The sequence below is a fragment of the Mauremys reevesii genome, linkage group 1 (assembly GCF_016161935.1).
Source record: "Mauremys reevesii isolate NIE-2019 linkage group 1, ASM1616193v1, whole genome shotgun sequence".
Lineage (NCBI taxonomy): Eukaryota > Metazoa > Chordata > Testudines > Geoemydidae > Mauremys > Mauremys reevesii.
In genome coordinates, this window is record NC_052623.1 from 208,315,569 (window position 1) to 208,333,628 (window position 18,060).

Sequence of the window (18,060 nt, forward strand, 5' to 3'; positions counted from 1 at the left end):
CCAATGGATGCAGGAGTGAGCTGCAAGCTTTTTTGGTGTCTGCACTTACCACTGAGCCCTAAACAGGACTTGGCTACTGATTGCTCTCTCTTTCTAGGCTCAGTCCAGCTCCCACTGAAGTCAATGGTAGCTTTCCACGCATTACACTAGTAGCAGGAGCAGGCTGTTATTACTAAGCATTATGTTACTCAGGATCAGGTTAAGACTAAACAGAGTTTAGCTCAACCATAGGATCTCACCAACCCATGTATATTTATTTCTGAGCAGAAAGATGGCAGAGATGTAAAAATCAGGGAGCCCCAGGAAAAAACGTGGAGTTGAAACTCCATCAGACATTTAAGGGAGAAATCTGTCATGGTATTTTGGGACTCACCGATCTATTCCATCCTCTTCTAGGACCCAGTTCTGCTCCCGTTGATTTCAGTGAGAGAGTTTTATCATTGACTTCAGTGGTGGTAGGATCTACTGTTGATCCATGACCGACCATAATCAGATCTAAGATTCTAGCTTCACCTTCCTGTGCTGGTTATAGCTTGTTCCAGCTTACACTCTCAGTGGTAAAGAAATTTTAACGGAAAACAATATCTGTACATCAGCCCAAGTTTCACAGATGTGATGGACCTGTTTAGACAATTCCTTCATTTTTAATTACATTTTAATATATTTATATATAATGTTCTTTTATTTATATATATATAGATAAATTTAACACAGTATTCATCATTCATCAGTACAGGCGTTTTACAATCTAAAGAAAGAAAAGATTAAAAGATTTTGATTGCACTTTTTGGACTCTGGCTGGTAGAAACAGTTGCAAGCTTTGCTGCTGGTGTCTGCTGCAGACCTAACCTCCTCCAGAGCCCTAATGTGCTGACAGGCTGCATCAAAGAAGTGCTTCACCTTTTGTAAAATGAGCAAATGGGATGGACAGTCTAAGTTAATATCGTTTACAATGTACTGTACAGTCCTAGTTCCTGCTTGTCCCCAAGGACATAACTGCACCAGCCAGTCCCACACTCATCAATGTCCCTGCCATGGAACCAGGTGACTCTCCCCTCCAGGGCCGGCTCTGGCTTTTTTGCCGCCCCAAGCAAAAAAAAAGGGGGGGAGGGGCCGACAGAGCGGCAAAGCAGGGGAAAAAACAAAAACAAAACCACAGCGGGGCAAGAGCGGCAAAGCGGGGTTGGGGGCACAAAAAACCGTTGCGGCTGGAATGGCAAAGGGGGAGGGGGGGAAACTGCAGCACAGCCGAAGCAGCAAAGCGGGGTTGGGGGGAACATAAAACCACAGTGGGGCTGGAGCGGTAAAGGGGGGAGGGGAACAGGGCTCTGGAGCGGCAAAGCAGGTGAAGAAAAAAAAGAAAAAGAAAACACGGTGCAGCCAGAGCGGTAAAGCAGGGTGGGGGAAACAAAAAAAACTGCACGGCTGGAACGGCAAAGCAGGTGAAAAAAAACAACCTGCGGCGCAGCTGGAGCGGCAAAGCGGGGGTGGGGGAACGGCAAAGCAGGGGTAAACAAAACAAAAAAACCTACAGGGCGGCAGAGCCAGGGGACTCCCTGTGCTGCAGAGTGCGCGCCCAGTCTAATGGGGGGAAGGGGAGGGAGCGAGGGGGGAGAGCGAGAGGGGGCAGCCAGGGCTTCAGGGGGGCGCTCACCCCACGGCCCCGATCTCCGCGCCGCCTGCCGGGAGGGCTCCGAGCTGCTCCGGTCGGTGGGGAGGGAAGGACGCGGGCTGCCCTGCCAAATTTGCTGCAGGGCGCTCCCCTCCTCTGCCCCCTACAGGGCAGCCAGAGCAGCAAACCAAAAAAAAAATAAATAAGCATCAGTGCTGCCCTAGGATTGGGCGGAAGCCGCCCCAAGCACCAGCTTGCTCAGCTGGTGCCTGGAGCCGGCCCTGCTCCCCTCCCCCCGCCGCCCCACCACACAAGTCACAAAAGCTCCTCTCTTTCAGCCAGGTGACTCCCACCCACCCAACACCCCTCCCATCCAGCCAGGGGGTCCCTACATCCAGCACCCCTCCCCTTCAGCCAGGTGACCCACACACCACACCACCTATCCAGCTAGGTGAACCCCACCCCCACCTCCCCTTGATACAGGTGACCCCCCACCATCCAACACCACTCCCATCCAGCCAGGTGACCCCCATACCCACCAACATCCTGCAATTAATGGGAGCTGCATGCATCACCTCCTCGTACTCTATAACAGAGTACAAGGAAAGAATGGGAAGTGACCCATCTGGGTATTCCTTGTCCTGTCTTCTAGATCTCATAAACTAAAAGAAGTGTGATAGACATTGTCAGGATTAGGCCTGAGGGTATAAGAGCCCACCTGCAAACTCTAAATGAGAGGCCCTACACTTTTCACCGGATTGGGGGAACTGCGGCCTTGTGATCTAGTTAGGGAAAGTGTTTCCATGCTAATAAAACCAGGCACCAGGCACCTCCCCTACACTCAGGAAGACCCTCGATTGTGGGATGGACCCGTTTCCCATAAATGCTACTCCAGTGAGTGGAGGGTATGCTGCAAATGGACACGGGGCAGAAGTGCACCCAAAAATGGGCTGGCTAATGTGAACATGCTACACTGTTACAACTTGCCCTGGTTCAGCTGTACTGGTGCAAGTTGCAATGGTGCAGTTCTCTACTGTACACACGGTTCTACCAACTGCACCATGACCCTACAGCATAGCTCAGACCTCTTCTCTAGTCTAGAGGCAACAGGTCTGAAACCGATTCCCAGTTCCAAGCCCCATGAATTCAGGGAAAGTTTGTCTCCAGAGCTGAACTTGGTGCCTTGGGCCCAGCTCTACAATCAGCTGACATGGACCATTTAATCTAAATCCTCCCAACTCTGCAGAACTTGATTTCCTGATCCAAACTTTGTGGCACTGGTCCATCTCTAGTTGCTCTCTGGAGCAAATAATTAAGCAATCAATTTGCAAACACCTACAAGATAATAAGGTGATAAGCAACAGTCAGCATGGATTTGTCAAGAAGAAATCATGTCGAACCAATTTGATAGCTTTCTTTGACAAGGTAACAAGTCTTGTGGATAGGGGGAAGCAGTAGACATGGTATATCTGGACTTTAGTAAGGCTTTTGATACTGTCTCACAAGACCTTCTCATAAACAAACTAGGGAAATGCCACCTAGATGGAGCTGCTATAAAGTGGGTGAATAACTGGTTGAAAAACCATTCCCAGAGAGTAGTTATCAGTGGTTCATAGTCAAACTGGAAGGTAAAAATGAGTGGGGTCCCACAAGGATCAGTTCTGGATCCAGTTCTCCTCAACATATTCATCAATTATTTAGATAATGGCACAGAGATCAAGTTGGGAGGAGTTGCAAGTGCTTTGGAGGATAGGATTAAAATTCAAAATGATCTGGACAAACTGGAGAAATGCTCTGAAGTAAATAGGATGAAATTCAAAAAGGACAAATGCAAAGTACTCCACGTAGGAAGAAACAATCAGTTGCACACATACAAAATGGGAAATGACTGCTTAGGAAGGAGTACTGCAGAAAGGGATCTGGGGGTCATTGTGGATCACAAGCTAAATATGATTCAAGAGTGTAACACTTGCAAAAAAAGCAAACATCATTCTGGGATGTGTTAACGGGAATGTTGTAAGCAAGACACAAGAAATAATTCTTCCACTCTACTCCGCACTGATTAGGCCTCAGCTGGAGCATTGTGTCCAGTTCTGGGCACCACATTTCAGAAAAAGATGTGGACAAATTGGAGAAAGTCCAGAGAAGAGCAACAAAACATAACGCACTCAGTGTGATCTTTACAGGTCAGCTTTACCTTCTCACCTTCAGCTATCAACATTCTCCTCTGCAGTTTGCTTATGCTATCCAGAGCAGTACAGCAGGGATGGCTGGACAGATGGTCCTGCATCATCGCCCGGAGGTGCAAGGGAGAAAAATGTACCTGTCTGGTCTTACCTCCTTCACATACATGTCCATTGGACCATGCCATGGTTTTTTCAGACAGAGGGTGAGACTTTCACAGAGTGTGTTAGAAAACAAGACTGAAGAAAACAAACTTCCTTGGGAATTTTTTTTCCATAGAGCAGATAATGTGGGGTTGCCCGAAAAGGAGAGAGACAAAGAGAATGAGAACATCAGTAGCAAAATGCTCTGCAGGAGGAAATAAAAGATTTGTGTCCCTTTTGCATAGAATATTTATAATCATAACAACAACAACAACAGCACAGTTGGTCTCAAGGTGGGTACTCCCTTCTCATCCACCAGGGAAGAGGGGTGAGGTGAGCTGGCGTTATTCTATCTGCCTCCCGCTTCTCCCATCGAGAATCACTGACCTCCTCTGGGGCTGGTAAAAGCAGCTGGTGGAGGTCTCCAGTCTCTGCCCATTTTTGGGGATGGTCATTTTGTTCCGCAGAGTGACCCCCTCAGGCGTTGTCTGCAGGTTCCCAGACAGATCGCCACAAATAGGATTTGGAGAGTTGTTCTGAGAGGGGCTTCTTATGGGTGATAACAACACCCTGGAGTCTGCTGAGGAAGACGGATGGTCCATGATGGGGAAGGGTGGGCTGAAGAGGATAAGGCTCTGGGGCCTTCCTGGTCTGGATCTGTAGGAAGGCTTGGAAAACCCCGATGGCCTCTCCATTTTTGAGGATTGTGGGTTGTCTCCTGAGGTCTCCACCTCTGAAGTGCGCTTTCGGCGCAGCACGGGTGCCTCCTGTGTGGAATTACGACTGGAGAGGGAGAGATCTGGCAGAGGGTTGAGGCTGCCATGCCTAGAAGAAGTTGAATCCATTTGAGCTGGGTCACTGTTTTCTTTCTCCTCTTTGGCTTTCTTCTCTACCCGAGGGCTCTTTGGGGGCTCCAGCTGTCCCCAAGCTGCTTGGGGGGTCTGCCTGTTGGCTGAGTGGGCTTCTGTTTCCTTCCTCCCCAGCAATGCAGGGATGTCACGGTCGGCGTTCTGAGTCTGTAGCGGCTGTGGGACCTGTGTGTACTGGATCTTGGGCGGTATCACTGGCACAGCTCTGGCCTGGCACATCTTAACCATGAAGGAGGTCCTCACCGCCGACACACTCACAGGGGCAGAGTTACGACGGCCGGTGGCAGCGTGGGCCACTGCCATGTAATCCAGGTCTAGCTCTCGGAGATCAAAGCGAGATCCCCAGGGGTCGCCTTTGTTCCTGGCAGGGCAGGCAGCAGGCAGTAACAGGACAGAATCGCTGCTCTTCCCTTCCTTCTGCACACATAAGAGATTTCCAGGTGAAGTGGGCACCGCCAGGCTCTCAAACTTGAAGAAATTAGGGGCAGGGAGGAGTGAATCCAGGTTGAGAGATGATGGCCTGGTTCTCACTTTACGGGGTGCGTCTTCACCTTTGTTGTTACTTGGCTGTGACTCGCTGGAGGAACACAGCCCTTTGGTGACAGCCGCTCCAGTGGGGGCAGCATCCTGAGGCCTGGATGGATCTTCATCTATTTTCTTTGCCTGCAAGAAACCATCTTGGGTATTACAGTATGGAAAAGGCAACTCAGGTGTTAAGTCCTGAGGGTTTTCTTTGCTGCCATCCGCTACCTTCTCCCCTGGCTCTGAAAGAGAGGCAGGGTGCTGTTCCTCATGCCTGGCTAGCAGCCTCCCTGCTGCAGGCTCTGCCTTGCTGCTCAGGGCATCACTTGATCCCTCAGGCTCTAAATAGTCCTCTTGAGGACTCAGACAGGTCTCAGCTCGCTCAACGTGGTTCGGCCTGGGGGGTGAGGTTGGCAGTGTTTCTAACAGGTCCCTGGTCCTCGATCTAGTGCAGCCATGTGGGAGCTCTTCAGCCGCACTTGTGAGAGGTGGCTGGATAGCCCACACACTCAGCACCATGTCTTTGCTATCCAGAGAAAGACTGCGACTGAACCGTGGCCGAGCACAAAGGCCCCTCTCCACTCCATAGCTCTGTGACTGGAAATCCTGCATTGCCTTTTCCTGGAGGTTCTTGAGGGTGGGGGAATGGAGCGGGCTGGTGACCCACTGGTGATCCTCCCATGGCTCTACCAGCTCAAAGCCCTGGACATTGTCTGTCCATGCATCCTCCTCTTCATGGTCGAAAGAGTCCTGGGCTCTGTTAGCCATGCCGCCCTCTTTGGGCTTCTGGGCTCCAGCTCCACTTGCCCTCTTTGATGAGATCAGGCCATCTCCTGCAGCCTCTCTATCGGGCTTCTCCCTCTGGGTTAGGACTCCATCCTGGCCTACAGCAATGCCATCCTTTTCGCTATGCAGCAGGCCAGGGTTGCCCTTCTCCTTGGCTTGGTCTGGACACAACCCTTTGGTATCTGAGACATCTTCTTTTAAAGGACCCTCAATGGGCTGCTTCTCATCATAAAGCTTCTGGTCTTGGTGGGGAGCTGGAAGATCACTGTTGACGTTGTCCAGCACTAGATGGTTCTTTGGAGAAGTTGTCCCAGACAGGACAGTATCCAGTTCGGGTATGTTAGGAGAGCAGTCACGCTGTGCTACCACTTCAGGTTTACCACCCTGGAGGCTGCCAGGCTCCTTTGAACTTTCTTTGGAGGAGGCACCAAATAAAGGCAACTGAGATGTGGCCTGTGGGGTTCCAGATGCAGTTTCCTGGTCAGCCAGTGTCACGGCAAGCACAGAACCAGAACAGAAGCTGTCTGTTTGTGGTGAAGCAGGGGACGTAGGCTGGTGTGGGCTTCTCTTGGGGACATCTGTAGGCAAGAATGAGAGCTCCTCTTCAGATTCAATAATTTTGAGTTCCTGTTGAATCTCCGGCCACAGCGGTTCCATCAGGGCATTGGCAGCATCATCTTCAGCCTGAAAAACACCAGAAATGTCATAACCTGACAGCAATCACTCCACATGCCCATCTGCCTTCTGCCCACAACGCTGCCTGTAGCAGCCTGCCGGGAATACCATCAGGCTAGTGCAGTGGTTCTCAAAGTTTTCTACTGGTGACCCCTTTCACATAGCAAGCTTCTGAGGGAGACCCCCCCCATTAAATATATTTTAAAGTGTTTTTAATTCATAACACCATTATAAATGCTGGCGGCAAATCGGGGTTTGGGATGGAGGCTGACAGCTCGTGACTCCCCACGTAATTACCTTGCGACCCCTTGAGGGGTCCCAACCCCCAGTTTGAGACCCCCTGGGCTAGTGGGAATGCTGGTGCGCACACACACATGCCACCAGAAATCTGGCTAAATAAAATAATAATAATAATAATAATAATATCTCACTCTTATGTAGCAGTTTCATCAGTGGATCTCAAAGTGCTTTACAAAGGAGCTCAATATCACAACCCCCAGTTTATAGATGGGGAAACTGAGGCACAGGGTGGTGAAGTGACTTGCCCATGGTTACCCAGCAGGCCATTGACAGAGCCAGAGATAGAATCAAGATCTCCTGAGCTCCAGTCCAGTGCTTTATTCACTAAGCCACACTGCCTCCCTTGCATATGCCTGTAAACAAATGGGTTTACAGGGGAGATCATCAGAGGTGGAGCTAGGACTCAGGTCTGGTGGCAAGTACCCAAAGTGAATTAGCTGAGAAACAATAGCTACAATTCCTCAGACTGCCTCCCAACCTGCCTCATGAAACAGACTCACCTATCCCAGCAGGGGACACTACAAACCCCATAAAGAAATGTTGCCAAATGCAAGTTCATGCACACTGGAAGGAATAATTGGAACTACTCATACACATTGCTGGGCTCCACTCATCTGTAACCACTCAGAGGGGTGACTGAGTGACTCAAATCAAAACTCTGCTCAGCGTGCAGCAGTGACCCTACAAAATGTTCAAATGATCAGGAATGGAATAAAAAAATCAGACTGAGAAAATCACAGTCCTGATAAAGGACGTGGCAGAAATAAGGGTAGAAGGGTCAGAGATGGAGGGTCAAAGTGATTAGACATATGGAGAGGCTTCCAGAGACAGTACCAACAGCAGGGTATAGTTAACAGAAGAAGGGAGTGAGAGAGGACGTGACAGCTGTATACTGAATAGCGAAGGTCAATTAACACCTGGCCAAGCCTAACCCTGCTTAGCCTATATTCCATGTCAGGATCACAGCTTGAGGTTGCTCGGATGCAGATACACATGCAACAGTTCCCCAGTCCCCCGTATCAGTCCCCAACAAGATGGGGAGATACTTCCACCTCCCTCGGGTCCTTTGAGACAATGGATATTCCTTCTTTTCAAGGCTCCCTCCTTACCAGCTCTCTCGGGAACGAGGCCTCCTCGGCTTTAACCCTTGGTGTCTCCTGCTGCCGGCTGCCTCTCTCAGATGGGTTTTCCTGTGTCGCAAGCTGGCCTTGTTCGATCTCACCTGCCGAGTGCAGGCCTCTTGGGCCCTCTGGTGCTGGTGTCTGTTTCAAGCCAGGGCTCTGCTCTGGGGCTTGCCTGCCACTGGTGCTGCTGCCACTGCCTAACAGCTCCTGGTTTTCTGTTGTTGGCTTTGAGGCTTCAGAGGACTCAGGCTTCTTGGCTGCCATCAGTTCCTCGGTGGTAGAACCTATATTAGAAACACGAATCACTCACAACACAGGGCCTGTAGCTGGCCCAGGGCATTGAGATAAAGGACCTGTGTAGGTTCAGCTCATCCTGACTGATAAAACCCCAAATCCTTCACTACACCGCTTGGCGTCTCCGCCGTCATGGACAGGGCACTGCTGTCAGGAAGTTCACGTGGTTTAAGTCCCCCATTCCCATGCCCCCGTGGAACAACCTTACTTCTCTACACCAACCCAGTGCTTGTCCTCTCAATGCCCACCCTCCCTCCCAAGCCTCCACTGGGGACCACTGAGCTTCTCCCTGCCCCAGGTGTGCCACTGGGAGCCCCCAGTCTCTCCAGTGCCTTGCACTGGATGGACTGGCCTTACTGGACCTGGGTCCCTAACAGGGGAAATTCCTCAGCCCTGCTTTCACCCTGCATTCCTGGGGCTGTGCCCTGCTCACCTCTACTAGTTTTACCTGGTGCAGCCTCAGCCCTGGGCTGCTTCTCCTCCCTGTCTGTGGCCTGCTCAGTCCTGGGCTGGCCACCCCCTTCCGGCACTGTGGGAGCAGCACTGCCCGGCCCCAGAGCGGACGATTCCTCCAGGCTGGAGAGGCCAGGCTTGTCCTTGGCAGGCACACGGCATGGGGTGCTGTTGGTGCTGATGACGGCGGACACCCGAAGGGGCACAGAAACGGCGAAGGGCTCCGAGATATTCAGGACTTTCCGCTGGTGCCGGGGGGAAGCTTCCAGAGGGAAGAGGCTGCTGGGGAAGCCTGATTTGGAGGCTGTCTCGGAGGTGTAGAACATGCGACACGTCTTTGGGGAGGTCTGCTCACTTTCAGTGTCCTCCATGGCCCGGAACACCTTCAACTGCTCGGGGAGCGGCCTCGCCTGGGGGGCCCTGGGGCCAGCTTTATCCCCGCTGAGCTCTGAGCCGCCCTCGGCCCCCGCTGGGGACCCCTCACGGTCCCACTCACTCTCCTTGCTGAGGTCACCCGAGCTGTTTGTGCCTCCTGTCCGCGTTTTCATCACTGGGATGAAAAACCCTCCAGCAGCGACTGTGCGTTTGAACCGGCCAGTCTCATCCTCCCCTGGGGAGAGGAGACAAATGGAGAATTGGCAAAGGGAGCAGTGACAGCAGGAAGCCTTCCTCCCTACACCCAGGAGACAGGGCGGGCCCTATTGGACAGCCCCAGCCCTTCAGAGTCTCTGATACGGGGGCAGGGGACAGGACCTACATCCCTCAGGCTCCTCCGCCAGGGACTCTACCCAGAGATGGCAGCTCTCACAGGTAGCTGGAGCTAGACAGGATCCTCTCCACTGGAAACTGTGCAGGATCCTTACTGGCTCCGTGTATCCCCGTGTGCCCTTGCCAATCAGCCGTGCCTGGGCCTTGCTGGCTGGTTGCAGGCACCAGGCAATGCCTCATCCCCTTCCCAGGCAGCCTTCTCACAAATAGGGACCTCGTGCCCATTGGAATAATGCAGAGTTGAATGAAGCCCATTGTACTGGTAACAGGTATCCGCACAAACACATATATACGTGCCCAGATGCATATGCCAACATACAAGCACACAGACAGAGGGACAGCAGTGCATATACACAGGTATGGTAACGCATGGACATGTGTAAACATCTGGTGGAAGCACATGAGAACATGCAACACAGAGAGAAAAGTAAACACAGACATAGGTATGTGAGCATGCACAGAAACAAAAACACCTGCTCTCACATATGCACACACTCGTTAGAGCTAAGAGCTCACAGGCCCATCCCGCAGCTCGGCAGCCCTAGGTACAGGCTGTCAGGGTCTCACCTTCTACAGGCAGGGAGCACAGAGAGTCCATGCTTTTAGCTGGTCGAATAGTTGCTTTTTCTGTGAAAAAATAAGTTTAGAAACCTACGTCAAATCCTGGGACCTGTCAGTTTACAACCAGCTGGAGAGCACAGCATAATTAAAGCCAATGCAATGATCGGAGGGTGGGTTAATGCAGTGAAAAGGCATTTAGTGTCCATTATTAACAAGAAACAGCCTGATCTCCCTCAGTGCACTGTTTAGCATAGATCTGGGCCCAGAAAGAACCCCAGGCTCCAACACCCCTACATTTTGTGGGAGGCCAGGCCTGGAAATGAGCACTGTAGCTCAGGTCCATGACTAGTTTGGGATGGTGGCGTGATGAAAGGATTCCTTATCAGAGAGGTAGGATGGTCTTGTGGTTAAAAAAGAGGCTGTCACAGGCTTCCTGTGTGACCTCACACTGTATATGCAAATCACACGGGTGGGTGTGATTGCAGGTGCGCAAGTACACGATCAGAGATGGGCCGGAGCCACAAAGCTTGGATCAGGATCTGAACTCTCCCAAAGTTAAAGGGGATTTGGCTCCAGGATTTTCATCCAACCTCACCTCTAATTATTATACAGTACCAACCATGCAAGTGATATTGCAATGTTGCCAACTCTAGTGAGTTTATTGATATTTTTGTGGTATTAAGGTTTTTTCCATAAAGTCCCAGCTCCTGGATTCATGAGATTATGTGAGACTCAATCTCATCTTTTTTTACAAAAAAGAAGAAGAAAAAGTAAGTTTCTAGCCCTCATGATTGCAGAGAAAAACTTGAACACATGAACCCTAAAGGCTCCAACACCAGATAACTAATTAAAAGAACCCCAAATGTACTTTTTTAGGGCTGTCAAGTGATTAAAAAAAATTAATCACAATTAATTGTGCTGTTAATAATAGAATACCATTTATTTAAATAGTTTTGGATGTTTTCTACATTTTCAATTACAATTACAACACAGAATACAAAGTTTACAGTGCTCACTTTATATTTATTTTTATTACAAATATATGCACTGTAAAAACCAAAAGAAATAGTATTTTTCAGTTCACCTAACATAAGTACTGTAGCGCATCATCAGCATGAAAGCATGTCTTCTGGTATGGTGGCCAAAGCATGAAAGGGAATACAAATGTTTAGCATATCTGGCATGTAAATACCTTGCAACACCAGCTACAAAAGTGCCATGTGAACACCTGTTCTCACTTTCAGGTGACGTAAATAAGAAGCAGGCAGCAATATCTCCCATAAATGTAAACAAAACTTGTTTGTCTTAGCGATTGGCTGAACAAGAAGTAGGACTGAGTGGACTTGTAGGCTCTAAAGTTTTACATTGTTTTGTTTTTGAATGCAGTTACGGTAAGAAAAAAAATCTACATTTGTAAGTTACACTTTCACAATAAAGAAACTGCACTACAGTACTTGTATGAGATATGTTTGAAAAATACTATTTCTTTTGTTTATCATTTTTATAGTGTGAATATTTGTAATAAAAATAATAATATGAAGTGAGCACTGTACACTTTGTATTCTGTGTTGTAATAGAAATCAATATATTTGAAAATGTAGAAAAATATCCAAAAATCTGTAATAAATTTCAATTGGTATCCTATTGCTTAACAGTGCGATTAATCACAATTAATTTTTTGAGTTAATCGCGTGAGTTAACTGTGATTAATCAACAACCCTAATTTTTTTAAATCTCCTTATTTTTAAACCAAACTCATCGTTGGGGGCGGGGGGTGGGGTCTGACTCATGATTTTTGAACACTGAGGCTTGGCAATACTGGATATGCTCCTAGGAAGCAGAGCAATTGTTAGATTTCAATGCAGGAGAATCTAGAGTTTAGGATGCTGGCCATTAGGAAAAACATCTTTTTGCCTGTAAACTCTGCAAATGTGATCTTATTTATCCAAACACCACGAGACAATAAACATGGGAACTCATGATGACAGTTTATATGAAGACACTTTGATTCTTTAATGCCCTGGAGGCATAGACCTGTCTCTGACTCAGTACCACATAGAGTGTGTTAACCTGGCCATGCACCATTTCCTATGAGGCATAATACTTCCAGGAGCGCAGCTCCCCTTAAACCCACTCTGGGTTAGCCAGGCTAATACAACATGTAAGGCCCAAATCCTCTGTGGTATTTAGGCTCCTAAGCCTAAAAAGCTTTGCAGAACTGGGGCTTAGTGCTTCCTAAGCCCAGGGTAGGGTGCTGGGCAATGAAGCATATTCACCCCAACACCACAATGGATGTTCTGGGTTGGCAGTCCCTGGTTCTGACTGCCTCTCACTGCCATACTCAAGTGAAAGGCCCACGATGGAAGGAGTTAACTATGTGACTCCTCCTGCCTCCCAACTTTAGAAGCCTAATCTGACTTTCATCCCAGATCTGAATTCTTGCAGCACTAACATCAACAGGATATCTCTTGTACCATTGCCATACCAGAGAGGGGTGATTAGGGGAAGCTGGCTGAGAGAGGAAATTAACTGACAAGCTGGTTCTTACCAGAAAGTTTCTGCCCTCTCACAAACACACTCCCATTTCGACTCAATTTTGATTTTGAATCTGATCCAGACCGGCCCAGGTTAAATATTGACTTCCATTTCTTGGATTTGGTGGACAATTTTCTCCTGGAAGAGAAAATGCACAGGAGATTAGTGCCAAGTACCTGGGGCTGAACACTAGTCCTGGTGTGCCACAGAAACCTGTCTTCCCCCCACCCCCCTCAGCCTCTGCTCTTCTTTTAGTCTCTCTCTCTCTCTCTCTTTAATTCTGGGGTTTGCAAGGCAAACATTATAATAACCTTAAGGCAGAGGTTTTTAAAGAGTCCCAGGGGTTTAGGCCCACAAATCCCAGCGACTTTCAATGGGAGTTGGGCGCTAACTCCCTTGGGCCCTGTAGCAGGGTGCTGGTGCAAAGGCACCTAATTAGCCCCTGCTCAGCCAGCCCCAATCAGGAGAAATAGACTGGGGCTGGGAAAAGGCTGGTGCCTGGCCTCTGGAACTGGCTGCACCTGGGGGCCTGCTAGTAGGAGAGCTATAAAGGCTGGCTGGCAGCCAGTGCAAAGGGGGAATGGCCAGTCTCCAGGCTGAAGGGAGACTCCCTGTAAAAGAGGAGATAGGAAGACCTGTGTGTTTTGTAAATAGTATTGCTGGTGGTGGGAACTGTATGTAAATAAAAGCCACAGGTGCTGCAGCAAGAAAAGCCTGACAGTGCTTTATTGAGGGAGCACAGAGCTCAGCAAGGGGGGCGGCCCAGGAAAGGACCCCGTTACAGGCCCCTTTGAAAAGCTCTGTGTAAAACTGCAGGAGAAGCACCACATCTCATGCATATTCTCCTTTGTATACTGTATTGTGTGGATTTTTGTCTTCACCTCCCTGCCTCACTCCCTCTGTTCATCTAGCATGAGACTGGTTGTCTCCCTTCCCACACTCTTGCCTCTCTTGGTGCAAGAACCTTTTCTGCAGCTCCTGCTTTTGGACACAGTCTCCCTGCATCTCTGCCTTGCCCTCAACAACCCTTCCTATCAGTCTGGTACAGAGAAGAGGATGTTAGCGGTACAGAGTCCCCTCTCATTGTGTTACAGAGGGACCAGGAGTTTAGAGTAGGTCCGTTCTCCTGAAAGTGTGAGGAAAAGGACACTCTGGGGGTGGGGGGGAGGTGAGGTATCCTATTCAGGGAGTGGGCTGCCTCTGTACCTCTTCCCTTTGGTGTGTAGTCCTTTGCTGTTACTATATGAAGTGTGTAGATACATCACTGCTAAGGTTCCTTATGGGTCACTAGTAAGTCTCCAGCTGTACAGGCTATTATCTCTGAGCCAGGGCAATTCAGTGCCCATATTTTACTTAGATTAGATTAGATTAGAATTCAATAGATATTACTATGTATCTATCTATCTAATCTGTCTATCTAGATATACACCTACCTGACAAGTGCAGCAAGGTCATCTGATTTCACGCTCTTCTTCTCGGAACGTGTGCCCTCTTGTCAATAGTTTTTCAGCTATACCTACACTACTGACAGTGCTGGGGCACAGGGTACATGTAGATACACACTGCAGTGAAAGGCAGGCTGTGTCCACACTGTGGTATGTAGCTACACACATCAGCAAAAGGTTCTGGCAGGGAAGAGGCAATGGGGAAAGGCTCCAGCAGCTCCACGCTCTCTTCCCCCTTCAGAGTCTTTCCCTTTCTTACCATCTCCACTGCTATTTATACCCATGCTTAGCGGGGCGTACAGGGTATGTACTCTACACACTGCCATGAGGAGTGTGCAGTGCAGATGTACTCTAGTGATACAGCAGGAGTGATATTTGCCCTAGTGGCTCTTCTCTTTGCATGAAGGAACACAGTGAATTATACAACTAAGTTAGGGGTTTTAAATCCTTTTTTCATTTGCAGGCTGCTAAAAATTTTCAAATGGAGCTGTGGAACCCATTGGAAATCTTAGTCCGCAGACCATAGGTTGAAAACTACTGAACTAGCCAGATGGATGCCTCACTCTGCAGTTCAGGACAGCCACCAGCAGGTGGAGCTCTTACAACAAATGATTTCGAGATCTGTTTGACATTCAACCAGGTTGGGCAGATTCAGGGAAGCCAAGGCAGCTGCCTTACAGCATGGGCCTGCCTGGTTCTGTGCAGGGCCACCCGGGGGGGGGAGGCCAAGTGTAGGGTGACCAGATAGCAAGTATGAAAAATCGGGACAGGGAAAGGGGGATAATAGGAGCCTATATAAGAAAAAGATTCAAATATCAGGACTGTCCCTATAAAATCGGGACATCTGGTCACCCTAGGCAAGTGGGGCAATTTGCCCCAGGCCCCGAAGGGGCCCCCACGAGAATATAGTATTCTATAGTATTGCAACTTTTTTTTTTTATGGAAGGGGACCCCGAAATTGCTTTGCCCCAGGCCTCCTGAATCCTCTGGGCGGCCCTGGTTCTGTACTGAGGAATGGTGGACACATGAGAAAACAGAGACCTAGGGAAGTTGTAGGATCACATTTTCAATGCTTGCAAGGAGAGTCTGATCTCTTCTCCTTAGAGATGGGAGTCGAGTAACCCTGATGGTGATGGTACGTTCATCAGTGGGTGGAGAAGGGGATCACAATGTGGGGAGTGGGGGTACAGCAGGAGCGGAAGCATTCTCTCTGTCTTTCACATAACATTTCAAATGGCTAAAGTGGGACACAGCCGGTCACTGCCAATCCCCATGAAGCCATCCCAGCTGCAGGCACCGTTACCAGAGCGTCACCTGCTGAGTGTGCGCCACACTCAGCCCCTGCCTTCCCGCCCACCCCTCTCAGAAGCAGCAGCATTCCCCATCCCTGTGCTCCCTTGCAGCCACTGAGCATGCCCAAGGGGGCTGAGCATGCCCTGGAGCAGCTGACGGCACTGCCCTCCCTAGCTTTGCTCCAGCAAATGGTATGTACAGCTGCGGGCGCCACTGAATGCAGGAAATGTTCTACTTCGGTCAGGACAGGAGGTTTGGGGGAATCAAAGGGGGACAGTCCCACCAAACCCATGACCATGGGGAGGTATGCTTTCATCGGTTAGTATTTCAGCTTTCTCTGGGCACCTACTTGCTGTCGGGTAGGTCGACGACAGTGTGGAAGAAGGATCCAGTGACTGAGACAATTTCAGGCAAGCTGTTCTCTCTCCTCTCTTTCCGGGCAGGATGGGAGGCTGACAGACTCCGTGCCTGAGCTTCTTCCAGGCTCACCAGTTTCATAGGCAGGGAGGCAGAGGGCAGGGTCAGACTCTTCACAATGGGCATATTCTCTGAAAGGGAAAAAAAGAAGATTCCAACTCTGAATGGGGGACCTAAGAAGGGTTCTCATGTGTTTCCTCCACAGGATCACCTCTTGCAGGGGGAAAAGCACTTGCACAGAGATGCACTTGTCCAATGTGTCCTCTGTCTCCACAACAATCTTCTTCATCAGACTGCAGGGCCTCCCAGCAAGGCTCTGCTCATTAGCCACGCTCTGTATTGCACTGTACTGGCTGCTGCTGAAGCCTGAGTATGAAAGATGTGTGTCCCTCCAAAACACCTGGATCCCAATTCCCCTGAACTTTGGGGAAGTTCAGATCCAGATCCCAACTTTGTGGCTGGCCCTTGTCTCTACTCTGTAATATTTCTCCCTGTTTGTTTAGGGGGGTTGTTTTGAACAGTGACATTACTTTTTCCTTTGTCATTAATTTTAGTTCTGACAAAAGGACAACCCTGGAGAGTGAAGGCCTCTGTTTGTGTGGACAATAGCAAGACTAGCTTCCCACACACTGCCTCACCAATGGGCCTACCTCCTCTCAGAGTGGGAGGGGAGCTCAGCCCCTACAGTCTAGTCAATTCTTGGCCTATCTGCTGAACAAGGGAACCAATGAGTGCCAGTGCTGGTGGGTTCTGTGATATGGGAACTTCCCCACTAAGAGCTGGACTGAGACTGTCCGTTTATTCCTCACAGGACTCCACACAGCTGTTAGCAGGCAACAATGTTCAGTCACTACCAAAACGGGCCAGATTTGAGCTGGTGACCTGGAGATCAAAGGCTCTGCAACACATCACCAACCCTTTATGTTGGCGAGTCACTACTCCCATCATGATATTTGTGCCAGTTTGAAATAATCCTAGGGCAGAATTCTTCACTCTGCAGCCTCCAACCTCTGCCATGGGAGAACAGAAGGCCATAGGCATTGCATTAGCACTGGAAGAACAAGGGTGTCTGCAGGTCAGGGCTGGAGCTCTGAGCAGGTGGTTTCCAGCAGAGGACTTTAAGGGGGCATTGCAGATCAGGGTTGATGGATAGTGACAGAGCTAGGTATGGGGAAGTTGCATAGCCACTGCCCACACTGTGTCTTTAGGCGGCATGGTAAGTCCCTCACTTCCTTAAGTGCTAAAAATTCCCTAAAGTTCAAATAAAAGGTGAAAAGAATTACAAACTTACAGGGGTGCACATGTTTGAGGTTACATGAGGCTAATCAGGACCAAGAGCCCCCATTAAAAGCACTTTCTCTACAAGCCTATCTCTGAGTAACACGAACAGTATTTCCCAACTCTGCTGAAGTCCAGGACAAATTCTGTTTATGAAATAATGCCCCTGGTATAAAGCAGCAAATCCTTAGACATATGCTCTGAATGCCATGCAAAGCACACGGTGTCGTTTTGGGCATGTTTTTGATGGCAGGAAGGGCTAGGATAAGACATGACGAGCAAAGGGAGGAGAAGGCTGTCGACAGAGATGGGGTAAGGGTGTGCAGAGCTATGATTGGAGAAGGCCTGACATTGCAAGGAGAAGATTTTAGGCTGGGCTCAGGCTGTTGGTGGGAAGGTTTAGGGTTCTAGGCATTGGTGAGAAGGGCTAAGTGGGGTGGCTGTGGGAAAGGTTAGGATGGGTTGGGATATCAAGGGTAGATCTGTGAGGGTCGATGGGAAAGGTTAGTGTTGGGATTGGGAGTACTGTCATGCTGGTGAGAAGGGCATTGATGAAAAGTGTCATGATTAGTCAGGTTAGGCATTGGTGGGAAGGCTTAGGGTGGGTTTCCGTTTTGGTAGGGACAATCGGGGATGTTGAGGAGAAGGATTTGGGGGTTGGTGAGAAGTGTTAGGGTCAATGAGGGGTTGGGGTACTGGTGAGAAGGTCTGGGAGTGTCTATGAGAAAGGACGGGGTTGAAATTGGAGTGTTGGTGGGAGGAGATGGGACTAGGGTTAGAGCGGCCGGCAGGTAGCATATG

At 49.4% G+C, this 18,060-nt stretch overlaps 1 protein-coding gene and 1 long non-coding RNA gene across 5 annotated transcripts in view; one reads left to right on the top strand and one right to left on the bottom strand.

Annotated features, from left to right (window-relative positions):
• Positions 1-4,174: 4,174 nt before the first annotated feature.
• The window catches only part of ARHGAP31 (Rho GTPase activating protein 31), a 92,199-nt gene continuing 78,313 nt past the window's right edge, over positions 4,175-18,060 (bottom strand). For 2 of the 4 annotated variants that reach the window (XM_039509601.1, XM_039509577.1), the window contains exons 7-12: positions 15,914-16,112; positions 12,840-12,964; positions 10,298-10,357; positions 8,943-9,572; positions 8,201-8,499; positions 4,175-6,800 (exon numbers count right to left, since the gene is read on the bottom strand). In XM_039509601.1, coding sequence (XP_039365535.1) covers positions 4,284-6,800; positions 8,201-8,499; positions 8,943-9,572; positions 10,298-10,357; positions 12,840-12,964; positions 15,914-16,112 — 3,830 coding nt within the window. In that variant the 3' untranslated portion in view covers positions 4,175-4,283. The remainder of the gene's footprint in view (positions 6,801-8,200; positions 8,500-8,942; positions 9,573-10,297; positions 10,358-12,839; positions 12,965-15,913; positions 16,113-18,060) is intronic. The other 2 variants (XM_039509585.1, XM_039509592.1) reach the window with 2 other exon arrangements.
• On the top strand, positions 10,804-17,544 carry LOC120388055. The gene is made up of 3 exons (XR_005590482.1): positions 10,804-11,061; positions 14,735-14,861; positions 16,187-17,544. It is a non-coding gene; the product is annotated as an uncharacterized LOC120388055 (long non-coding RNA).